At 38.5% G+C, this 12,644-nt stretch overlaps 1 protein-coding gene across 1 annotated transcript; it reads right to left on the bottom strand.

Moving 5' to 3' along the window:
- Window positions 1-10,683: 10,683 nt before the first annotated feature.
- Window positions 10,684-12,395, bottom strand: rh50 (Rh50-like protein). Its single transcript, XM_044024622.1, has one exon. The coding sequence runs from the start codon at window positions 12,327-12,329 to the stop codon at window positions 10,905-10,907; it is 1,425 nt and encodes a 474-aa protein (XP_043880557.1). The 5' UTR covers window positions 12,330-12,395; the 3' UTR covers window positions 10,684-10,904.
- Between the last annotated feature and the right edge of the window lie 249 nt (window positions 12,396-12,644).

Here is a 12,644-nt window from a genome sequence, read left to right as displayed (position 1 = left end):
CAAGAGGAGGCGCTGTCTGTGAGTGTGGGCGGGGCTTCCGCCACTTAAAGCTCCAGTGGTGCAGTGCGTTTCCGTGTACATGCGTGGCAATGAGCTGCTGCTGCAACAAGCTAACGTACGAACACAAGACGTTTTAAAAAATGTTTCTCTGAAGGTAAGTTAGAACCAAATCAAAAAGTAACGTTTAGAGAACGTTCCCTTATGGTCATGCAGAAGCCCAGTCTTGTATAAAGTACCTAAAAGATATACTTGAGCAGAAGTACAATCATCTTGAACACCAGAAAATGTCTTTGGTAGAAGTTGAAGTCACTTTTTGTAATATTTCTGTAAAAGTCATAAAGTATATGGCATGTACTTTACTTGTTGCAGCGTGTGAATGCGTATGAAAGACGTGTGAATGGGTAAATGGCAAAACTGTAGCTCATCAAGACAGCCAACTCTTCTTCTACTGATTTTATTTGGTAGAAACTAAACAATGATTGTTAGAGGAACTGTAGTGGAGTAAAAGTAAGAGTTGTTAGAAATAAAATAAAGATGTCCACACAAACTTAAACCCCCATTAAATGTCAAGGTTTCAATGCTGAAACCTATGTCTATTTCTTGTGTTCATCTTGCTGTCCTGGTGTTTGCCAAACAAGTACAGTATTCTACTCAGATATGTGTATATATACACATATGCTGGCTGACATAGAGACTAATATCCTTCATAATTACCTGAAAAACGGGAGCAACCCATGCATGTAAGTAAATACATGAGGGGTTTTCGTCTTTATGTTGCACAGTTGGTTTGAACTGTTTGAAATGTTTTTTATTTTGAATATCAAATGAATGTTGAATATCAAACTGACTTAATACTGTGTGCCACATCTGTGCATGAGCGCACCTTTGTGAAACCACATCTTCTGCTGTCACTGATGACGATTGAGCAGATGCACTGCAGACAGTCACAGTGAGTTAAACACACGTATTATTATGGTACTGTCGCGTATTATTCAAGCCAGCGAGACTGTGTTCTCTTGAGAAATAAACAAATTCTCTGGCCAGAAGAGTTCACATCTACCTGGCGTATTTAAAAACTTTGTTTGAGGCTCACAATATGGATTTCTTAGTGCACAGTGTCTCTCTATTTTCTGTATAATAATTTAATCTGCCAAATAAAACTACATTTAATGTTTTCTCTGCAGGTTACAGTGGCCTCAGAGGTCAGGGCGCTGCTGCAAACCCCAGCCAGGATATTATCTTATTCAAAATAAATAATAAATAAATATTTTGAATGATCTTATTATCTTATAATTATTCAAAATAAGATAATAAATGAAGAATTTGTGATATCCAAGTACTATGACAATACACTGCTCCACAATTTCTGGCAAATCCGCAAATCCTAATCCTGCCTGTCCACTTGTTCAGGATAATTTCAGTGAATTTACCACAGTTGTTTACTGTAGAGCAGTGTTTCTCAAACTTTTTCAGACAACAGATTTAACTCATAAAAAAAACACTCACGGACCACCTTACTCAAAATAGCCCCAAAACGGATGCAGTCAGCGGTGTCACAAACCGCTCCACTGCACTGCTCAAGTCAGACAATGCCACAAAATAAATATTTTATAGGCTACTAGTTGATTTGATATTGAAAAAAAAAAAACACATTTATGTCACAGGCAGTTTGAGAAACACTGACATTTAAACACTGATATTTAAAATTTTTTAAACATGATATGTTACTTGCTTGTCACCTTACGGACCACTAGGGATCGCTCACAGACCACCAGTGGTCTGCGGACCACACTTTGAGAAAGGCTGCTGTAGAGAGATCCCCCTGCCTGCAGGTGTGGAGACGGGTGTGCATCAAGTGTCCCCTGGAAACACTTACATTGTGTTGCGATATTTGCAGCACCCTGACCTCTCAGGGCCACCGTAGCATGTCCATAAAACCAACTCAATTATTTATTATTTATTTTTTGGGTACTATCACTTTGGATCTTAAATAAACTTTTTGATATAGCTTAAAAAAAACACGTGTTTTTGTGGCACTACTTGCCCCTGGTAAGTTGTGCCATTAGAGAGAATAAATTGGTGTAAATTGTGCCTTTATTGAAGTAAAAAATATCATTTTAATATCACAAATGATAATGCTTTATAAAAGCGATACAAATTCAATACAAAATTACTTATTTAACATTTATTTAAAGAACAACATCAGAGGCCACTTTTCTATATCAAGGCCTATACTGTCACATGAACACCTAATTGACTCTTACTCTTCACAGATCCAGCCTACTAGGCCTGCAACTTTTTTTTTTTTTCACACATATTCAACATTCTACTTGTCAATGCTGCAGTGAAAAAACCCAAAGTCAACGCGGTTTCACGCAGCCGTGCAGTGATGACTCCGCCTACGTTGAGTAGGTACATTTTTTGTAGTGGAGATGCAACCTAAACCGTGCTGTGGAGAGGCGAGGCGAGTAGAATCGGTGGATGTATGCCATTTCACTGCTCTTTCCAACTCCTCAAGAGGAGTTGAAACCATGTCTGTCTTCCGTTTGTATTTGCGTGGCATGATGGGTTTTGGTCTAAAATTAAGAACGTCATATAGTTTTAGTGATCAAATGTAATAATGCAATGTATCCTTTGGTACAAATCACCCCAAGCCCACCATTTTGAAAAAAATGCATCCCCCAGCTGGTGAGCTAGCATCATGCTAACTGTATAGACTAGTAGTGTAGCTTACTAAAGCAATACAACGTGTGAACTGTTTTCAAAGTTGTCTATAATTGTTCAAACACAGTGATCAAAAAACTTGATCATAGAAATTTTACTTTGTAAAATTGTTTTTGAAAATAAATGTGCTTAACAAGCCATGTGTCTCCCTTCTTTGCAGGATGAGTGAAATGGATGCCTCTTCAAAAATATGTGGTCACCAACTTCTTCTATGGTTTTCTAGATAACAGGGGTGGTACTACATGCCCCTTGGCACAAATGACCCCACTCTCCCCTACAGTAACAAAGTATTTGTACTTCATTACTACAACACCACAGAAGCCTAATGTCCCCTAAATGTTGAGGGAACCAAAAACTAAAACATTTCCCTTTAGTTGTATTTTGCTTTTTTGTTTACGACTAAAAGAGAATGTTTGTATTTCAACCAGCTTCATTAAATTTGCCTTGCAAATTGAAAAGTTGCTAGATTCACCTTTAGGTTAAGATTGAAGGTTAGGGTATTTTTTCTTTTCAGACATTTGAACACCTGAAACACACAAGAATATGTATATATATGTAGCCTATATATACTGTATATATATATATATATATATTTATAGTATTTATTTAATTATATTTGTTTATATATTACATTTAATTTTTTCTTGTCTTTTGTTGTCATGGACGCTTGTCTACATCACATGTAAGATATGAAGTGGAAAAGGGGAAACCACCACTGTATATGCAAATGTAACGAGTGATGTGTCAAACTACGCAAGCACTATAATAATATGCTAATATACTATATATAATTTGAGACCCAGCATCAGTGTTTCTCAGTTTTGGTAGAGTTTCATAGGCGTGTGACTTGCTGCCTTGGATGCCTTGTTTTCATCTAAAATAAGCTTGTGGTTTTCTGCAAAAGCACACATCCTGTGTCAACAGCCCCTTCGAAAAAGCATTTTTATCATCTTGAACAGCATCACATCGTGTGAGCATGAATGTGCAACAGACGCTGTAGTCTTGTGTTTTATAGACACAGAGAACAGAGGGACAGATATATTTGTCCTTGGTTAGAAGGGATTTGCCATGTCACCCTGTTCCAACAGCACAAGTCCGGGCGGTAAGTTTTGAGTGACGATTCACTGCCGTAAAAATTACAGCTAGTGGAGTGTGGATATTACATTACATTACATTACATGTCATTTAGCAGACGCTTTTATCCAAAGCGACTTACAGAAGTGCATTTAAACATTTGGGTACAAATAAGAGCTAGGATATGCGACGTAAAGGGTAATTGCCACATTTGATTTTTAAATCAACCCATGAGCTTGTAATGTAAGGCATTCTATTGTATTTGTTCAGGTAAGTAATGCACACCCATTTGTCGAAGGACAATTTTCTCTTGAAAGAGAGTTTAAAGATTTTGCAGATGTTTCCCAAAAAACTTTACCTAAGATTTATAGTTTATTTCTATGTTTTAGACAATGGAGTTGATCTTTTTATCAAACATACAGTAAATCTCTTGGAAATGTCTGGTTTACCTGTTCAAAATGATATTAAATGATATAGAAATGCCTGCAAAAAGAGAAGAAAATTTCTTCCGTGAAATCGGTGAAAACCTACTTTATATTTATTTTACTGCTAATAATAAAGTACAATTTAATTAATTTTATTTCACTTATACCAAACTGAATCATTACATACATTGTCTTGAGGACCTACAGTATATGGTCAAAAAGGAAAAAGAAAAAACTCCCCTTGTTTACCTTTTTTAAAAAAGAAATAATAAATAGTCAGGCATCTTTAACACTTATGTTAAATGTTCTAAATGTTCTAGAACCGATTAGTGACTAAAATGCAAAAAAAGTAAGACATACAAATGGCAGATGAACAAAGGGCATAATTGAAATGAATAAAATAACAATGAAGTTTAATATTTAATATTATTAATTCAGATTCATCTCTGTGTTTGTTTGCTCTCCATATAAAATACTCAGGAGAGAAATACTTCCTCTGATATTAGATCTGTGTGTTCACATGTCATCTGTTTGGTGCAGGTTCTCACATGTCCACAAACCAAAAGGATTCCATTTGAATGACTTCTGTGATACATGGAGCAAAGCAAAAAAGAAAATATTCACATTTAAGAAGCTGAAACAATCAGAAACCTTGTTTAAATCATGAAAAAAAAACTGATTCATCGAGTATTGTTTCAGAGAGTGAAGACAATTGCTTTTAGAACATTCTCACCCTTGTTTATTGTGTGTGTATCAAATCACAACAGTAAAGTTGATCGGAACATAGATATTATGGTCCATAAAGTGGATTTTCATATTGTTTTCACAGTCTGAATTCATACCTTGGTATATGGCCAAAAATTGCAGCTATGATTATCAATGCGATGTCACCATGGAAACAATGTGACATGACCATTCCTTTCAGAAATTACAATTCATTGAAAGCAGTCGGTGCAACGTGATTACACTGTGGTGCTTTGCATGAAGCTGCAGAAAACTGTAGATTGTTTTTCTTTTTTAATCGCATTTGATCGACTATTTGATTAAAACAAACACATCCACACAATGTTAAACTCCCATTAAATGTCAAATACTTTTAAGATACTAAATGTCATGCCTCTTGCTGTCCTGGTGTTTGCCAAACAAATACAGTATTGATTTAAGTACTCAGATGTTGTACTGATTTAGACCGAATTGGACTGAAACAAAGCTTTGTTCATAGTGTGCTGGGAGGTTGGAAATGTATCCAGCTGAGCATGTGTTCATGCAACAACAAGAAGTGTGCAAAACCTGTGCACGGGCATACTTTTATGAAACCACATCTTCTGCAGTTGCCGATGATGATTGAGCACATGCACTGCAGACAGTCACAGTGAGTTCACCAGAAAAGTGGTGAGCTCACTGTCACATATTATTATTATTATTATGGTACTGTTACGTGTTATTCCAGTCAGGGAGACTGTGTTCTCTTGAGAAATAAACAATTCTCTGACCAGAAGAGTACACGTCTCACTAAATGGATTTCTTAGCTGCACAGTGTCGCTCTCTCTCTTCTATGTAATCACAATTTAATCTGCCAAATTGAGATTAATAGGAAGCTGCATTGAGTCAGTGTCACCCATAACTCCTTCAATATTGTATCACCTATTTTTATGCCCTTATTTTACATTTTCATGTTGGTTTCCATGCTTTATAAAAAACAATTCCCTCTCTCTCTCTCTCTCTCGCTCTCTCTCTATATATATATATATATTCAATGTTGAAATACACTATTTTTTTTACTCATATTACTGAATTTTGATGTGGAATTAGTATTTGTCTATATATGGAAAAGATGACAAAAACAGACATTTTTGGTTGATATAATGACATGGCGGTCCACTTGAAATAAAATGGTGGGGGGCGCTGTGGAAAGCGTAGTTACTTGACTTGACTGTAAGAGTGACAGGAGTGGTGCACAGTGAGTGCCAAGGTTTTGACGCTTCAGTGGAAATTTTTGTGTTTTGTTTTGTTACAGATTTTAGACGTTGACATTTGAATGTGGCTGTGAGTCTGCATTTGTGTACAGCACACAAAAGATATTCAGCCAAGGAAAAATTATACTTTAATTAACAAGTTCTGTGTGGAGGAATCTTTAAGCATGTCAGATACTAAATAAAGTTCTCTCTGTGTTTCTCAGCTCATACTCCATTGGAGAAGTTTTTGTGTCCACCTGAGCTGCCATTTGCAGTGATCGGAGCAATGCTGCTCATCTCACTATCAGTCAACATTTTCTTCTGTGTGTCCAAATGTCGCTCAGGTAACTTTCCGTCTTTGCTTTCCAAAAAAAAGTCCCAGTAGAAACAGATTCATTATTGTTTATATTTAATGATGGGTGTTTTTTTTTCTCCAGGGAAAGAGACTAGACAAAGGTAAATGGCATTTTTATTTACTACACAGGGGAAAAAGCTATTTATATTCCCTTAGCTTACATATATGCAACTTTTCACGACCCATAAAAAATAAATGTAAAAATCTGTATGTGATATGTTAGACAGAGCCCGAGGCAGATGGAAGATAATCCTATTTATGGGAACGTAATGTACAAGACATGTAAGTTTAAGTCTTGGTGTTAATATGATGTTTATGTTTTTATACATTTAATTGTTCACATGAGTGATGTTTTTTTTTTCCACAGACACATCTCTGCTCACAGACGCTGATCCTCCGCACTCATCATTCAGCTCTTCATCTGTGACAGACCAACAGAGAATCACTTCTAACGCACAGGCAGGGCCTTTAAACTATTTTACACAAACACAACCTCCACTGTTGGCCTAGAGATCGTCATATTCTGGACGTGCTGCTGCAAAGAATAAACATTTATATCAAGCATGTCTTCGTAGGAAAGAACAGGCTTGTTTTCAGTTTGAACTTAACTGCTAAAACACATTCCTCTAGCTTTACTGGTGTATTCAGATGAAAACTAACGTAACAATTAATTAATTTATTAAATATAATACAAATAAACATGACAGTGAGTAGTTTGAACATGGAAAATTCACTACAATGTTATGAAGAGTCTGGAGAACAAAGTTATGTTGTCTGGCACACACACACGCACACACATAACATAATAACCTATAAACAAGGACATTTGCACATGTGCATTACAATATACAGATCACAGTGGATCCACAAAGGCACAAAACATTTTGTCACAGGTATCTGGAAGTGGTAAAACATAGTGTTATGTCACATTATGATTAGACTCTAATCACAAATTCATCCTGCGGGCCGGATTGGACCCTCTGGCAGACCAGTTCTCTCTCTCTTGCTCTCTCTCACACACACACACAGATAATGTCTGATACCTTTGATTTGTGTCTCTTTCTAGTACACACCTCAGGACTGCTATGCCAATCTATCCCTAAAGCCTCCCAGGCCTCAGTCTGGCCGCAGCTCTCCACTGATGCAGTCCTCAGATGTGGTCCAGTCTGAGGCTTCTCCAGAGGCTGAGAAGGAAGATGAAGGCAACACAGACACCTCTGCTAACACGTCTGATCTGTACGCGTCTGTGCAAACTCAGCGCACCAAAACAGTCGATACCACAGACACTGGAGAGTCTATGGACTATGCCAACCATCTGTGAAGGCAGCACTGACACTGTCATGGGACAGTGTCAGTGCTCTGCTGCCACAGGATGGCGCTGTTTGTCATAGAAAAAAAAATGACAACCTTTTTGAGGGGTGATAGTGCAGCTGCATTAGCTTTTAACACATGCAAACGCATTTAGTTTCAATGTATTCTGGGGAATTGCTTTATTTTCTTCTCTTTGAATAAAACATTTTTGGAGCAAAAGACTGAAAGAAATGGTTTGATCTTTACTAAAACAACGTATATGTAGTGATTAAAAGTAAATCTCTGCATACGTACACTTTTTAAATCTTCTTTCGACTTCTCCATGTAGGGGTCACCACAGCGGACCATCTGTCTCCTCTTGTCCTCTCCCTTGTGTCTTCTTCTGTTACACCAACTGTCCTCATGTCCTCCTTCACAACATCCATTAACCTATGTGGACGTCCTCTTTTCCTCCTGCCCGGCAGCTCAATCTTCAACACCTTTGGGCAATATTAATCACTTTCCCTCTTCCTCTGCACGTGACCAAACCGTCTCACCCTTGACTCTCTGACTTTATTTCCAAACTGTTCAACCTGAGCTGTTCCTCGAAACTGCTCATTTCTAATCCTGTCCATCCTGGTCACTCCCAATGAAAAGCTCAGCATCTTCAGCTCTGCCACCTCTAGCTCCACCTCCGCTGTTTTAGACAGGGAGCAGTACATATAGGTTAGGCCCATGGTTCTCAAACTGCGGTGCGAGTACCACCAGTGTATGCGAGCTTCCTCTGGTGTACTTGGAGGGAAATAATAAATATTGTTCTACTGTATATACCAGGGTATGTGAGCCTAGGAAATAAAATTAATAACAAAATAGTAATAATAATACATGTCTGAAGTCTATGTGAGGAAGAAGACTCAAATTTGAGTATGAAAAGGTGAATTCAGTTTGTTATTTTCCAAAAAAAATAACAATAACATTTTTAGTTTTAAACTAAAATCTTTTTTGAAAGATTTCGAAAATATTTGTTCTAACACATTAGCGCATTAGGCCCACCCAGGTGCATTCTGGTCCCTTACTGGTCATCTCACATAAATAATGCATGGCGTCCACTCTCTGCCCAAACCAGTCCTATTGAATCACACTCTCTCACTCATTGTCTTCTGCTTTATCTTCCACAGGAGTGTCACAGGGGCATATATGGAAACAGAACCAGCAATTGTATAAACCATAGACATAGCTAAAGGGAATACTACCAAGTGCTGATAATCAAAAATTTAATTGCAATAAAACAATTTTTTTTTTTTACTTAAATCACTAATAACACCATCAAACCAATATGTAAATACCAAACAAACAAAGAGCTCACAAACAGTGATGTGACAATGTGAAAATATATGGTGTGTCAATGTCTTGACACACCATTTTTTTCTCCTTCGTCTGAGTCAGCACTGTTGACTGATAATCTTCACACAAAAGAAAGCTTAGGAATAAACTGAGGTTTGCATGATTAGATAAGGCCTGATATTCTTTAACCTCTAATAACACTCACTCAAATCAAGGCAATCACAATTCCAACAGCACAGCTGCCTTGAGGACTCAGTAAACCTTCCGTTGTCAAGTTGCTTTTTCAAATGTATAGACTTGGTTTGGGTAGATTTGAAGTTAAACTAGAACTAGGAGTAGATCAGTTGACTGTTGAACTGAGAAATCAACAGTTTACTTTGACTTTATCTTTAATGACCAGTACCATTACAGATTGTGAGATGAATAACTTCTTGAATACCTGCCAACACGTATCCTATAACAGACAAATTATTATGTAACGTCCGTTTTTACCTTCAATTGAAATTTGCTGCGGTGTTTATTGGAAAAACTGGCCAGATTGACGTCAAGTTCACAACCTTCAGACAATAAACTGTGTTGTGGTGCAACATCACCCACAGCTTGGTCGCCTGGACGAGAGTGTATGATGTCTGAAAGACCCGAAACACTCAAGGACTCCAGGTACCATCACTGAGGATGTGTCCAGGTTGCATCATAGTTGGTGTATGTCACAAGTGTTGTGGTGCAACAAAAATGAATTTTGGTGTAAATTGGGAGTCATACAAACACACAATAAACAAAATGAAAGAAAATGCAGATTTTATTCAAAATCCGCATGTGTGTAGGAGAGAGAAAGAGCTGTGGGGCAGGGAGATGAATGAGTTGATGTTGATGTCGCCACACATTGATCAATGTGGGTAACTGGAGATGTTAGCAACTTGTCTTACTCTAGAACCCTGTTATGAATGTTTATTTTCTAATTTCTCGTTAACCTCATGTGGTACAGTCAAGGAGGGCAAAAGGCCGTATCATGCCCATGTCTGAGCTGCAGCCTCCAGCCTGCAGGTGAAATCTGTTTTACTTCCCTACCCCTATCATTTAATTTGCACACTTTATATAGAATCCACATTATATATCTGTAATACAGTATTATATGTTGTTCCACTGCACTTTTTCCTCAGTATCCTATATTTTGCATCCCTCAATGTGCAATGTCCCTCAAAGCAATGCTATCATGGCATGCATTCTGCTATCGCTATGCTAAAACTATTTGCTGTAATTACTCAGTTACTGTTTGACAAATCTGATTTTGATAACGGTGTTGATGTTTATGTCAGTGTTTTGATTCTGTTTTGCTTTTTGTTGGATTGTATTGTAATACATAACCATCCAACCAAAGATATAATCATCGATTGACTTAATAAGCATTATTTGTGAATGTGTTTTGTTACCTTGAAAATTTCTTTGGTTGCACAGCCAATGTTAGAAATAACACAAAGAAAAAGTAGCTTTGAAAAAAGGATTGTATTTAAAATTTAAAAAAATATGTACAGTACATTATGATTGATACCTGACATACTACAATTGTTATTTTAATTTTATTTTATTACAAAATACCAACAGCAACAATACAGATTTTTGTTTACAAATCGTTCATCAAGCATTAAAATGAAACATACTTTTGTAACAATTTCAAACAAACGTGAAAAACATCAATATTCGTGAAGCACTTGTAATGACAGTAATTAAAAAATTTCTTCAGACAACTTTGTTTGACTCCTTTTCATTGTAGTTTAAAGGGATCTTTAGGACACTACTGTCAAAGTCTGATGGAGTGTCAAAGAAGAGCATATCATCAAAGCAGTCCTCATCAGTTGGGGACGCCATGACGGGCAACTTCATGACCAAACCAGTGAGCAGACCACCAACTGTAGCTGCTGCAATGGTAGAGAAGATCGCAGCGACCTGGTAGAGTGCTTGTTCCTCTGCAGTGCGGCCCAAGCCCGGCTTCAGTCCAGGAATCAACCTCTGGAGCTCCAGGAGCTTTGGATCTCCCACAGGTGGAGCTCGGTGGGAGAAGATCTGGTACATGCTGGGCCCATAGGTCTCCTCATTGGCCAAGAGGATGGCACAGATTCCTGCTGTGGATGAAATCAGGCCAGTGAGCCCGTGGAGATTGTGAATACCACACTGGTCTTGGATTCTCATTCTCCGAGCTAAAAAGGGAGTCAGATACCTATATCCAAAGAAACATGCAGTGCAGCCCATGATGCCCAGCGCGTATGCAGCTACAGGAGAAATCATCATGTCCACAGAAGCGCCGACAGTTACTCCACCTGCCAAAGTCACATTTTGGATGTCAGCCATGGTGAGTTTACCTCTTTTGTTGAACACTGCAGACAGTGCAAAGGCGGTGATTGTTGACGAGCTTAAGCCGATAAAAGTGTGGAGTACTGCTCTGTGTTGATCATCACCCTTAAAGGTCAGTGCAGAGTTGAAAGAAGGCCAGAAGACCCAAAGGAACAAGGTCCCCAGGACAGATAGGATGTCGGACTGATAACAGGTTATCTCTTTAACATGGCCATCATTCAGGCTCGGACGGTACAGTACAAAAGTCACTCCTAGGCCAAAGTAGCATGCAAACAAATGAATGAGGATACTGCCCCCTGCATCATTGATTCTGATGTATTTCAGTACGGCCCACTCTACCACAGCAAAGATGGGGATCTCCAGCAAAGCCATCACCAGGAGCTGAATGGGACTCGTCTTTCCAATCACAGCTCCAAAAGAAATGAGCACCACAGCACAGGCAAACTCTGCATTCAGCAGGTTGATGACAGCCAGGTGAATCTTTCCATCATAGTAAAACTGGAAGAAGCCTTGCATCAGGATGGCCCACTGGATCGAAAATGCAGCCGTAAGAAAGTTGAACACCATTCCACTAAAGCCGTAGAATCGGAAAAAGGCGAGAAGGCAACCAAAACCCACGAAGATCATCACCTGGACGTCAGCAAAGTAAGGATAGTCACGATACAGGGAGTTCTCCATCGGGTTGGTCTCGTTGTTCTGCAGCCGAGCATTGGCATTGTCGTCGTAAGTAACAAAAACAGCAAACAGAGCCATGATGACGACCTCCATCACCAGCACGAACACCGGCAGACGCACCTTCAAGCTTGTCGACATTTTCACGATGATGCACAGCTATCAGTGAGAGAGTGACTCTGCCGGCAGCACTGTCATCCCTTTTATGCTTCTGTTTGATCAGATAACAGCAGGTATAGATACTGGTTAAAGAGCATGCCCCCTCAACCTCAGTGAAACAGCACCTGCAGTCAAGACTGTCACTTTGAATTCCGCAGCTTCCTCACTTTTCTAACTTTTGCCTTCATCGTGTATTTTTCCTTACAGTAACATATTAACAATTGTTGATCGGGCTGTCAGGAGGAGAGAAACGGAGCAATTTAAAGTGGTAAATTTGAGTCATTTTGAAGGAGCAAG

Source organism: Solea senegalensis, linkage group LG4, assembly GCF_019176455.1.
Source record: "Solea senegalensis isolate Sse05_10M linkage group LG4, IFAPA_SoseM_1, whole genome shotgun sequence".
Taxonomy (NCBI): Eukaryota; Metazoa; Chordata; class Actinopteri; order Pleuronectiformes; family Soleidae; genus Solea; species Solea senegalensis.
This window is presented reverse-complemented; position numbering and strand designations above follow the sequence as displayed.

Bases quoted from the DNA above. Each gene is read 5' to 3' on its own strand.
- rh50 (XM_044024622.1), bottom strand. From the start codon at position 12,329: ATGTCGACAAGCTTGAAGGTGCGTCTGCCGGTGTTCGTGCTGGTGATG.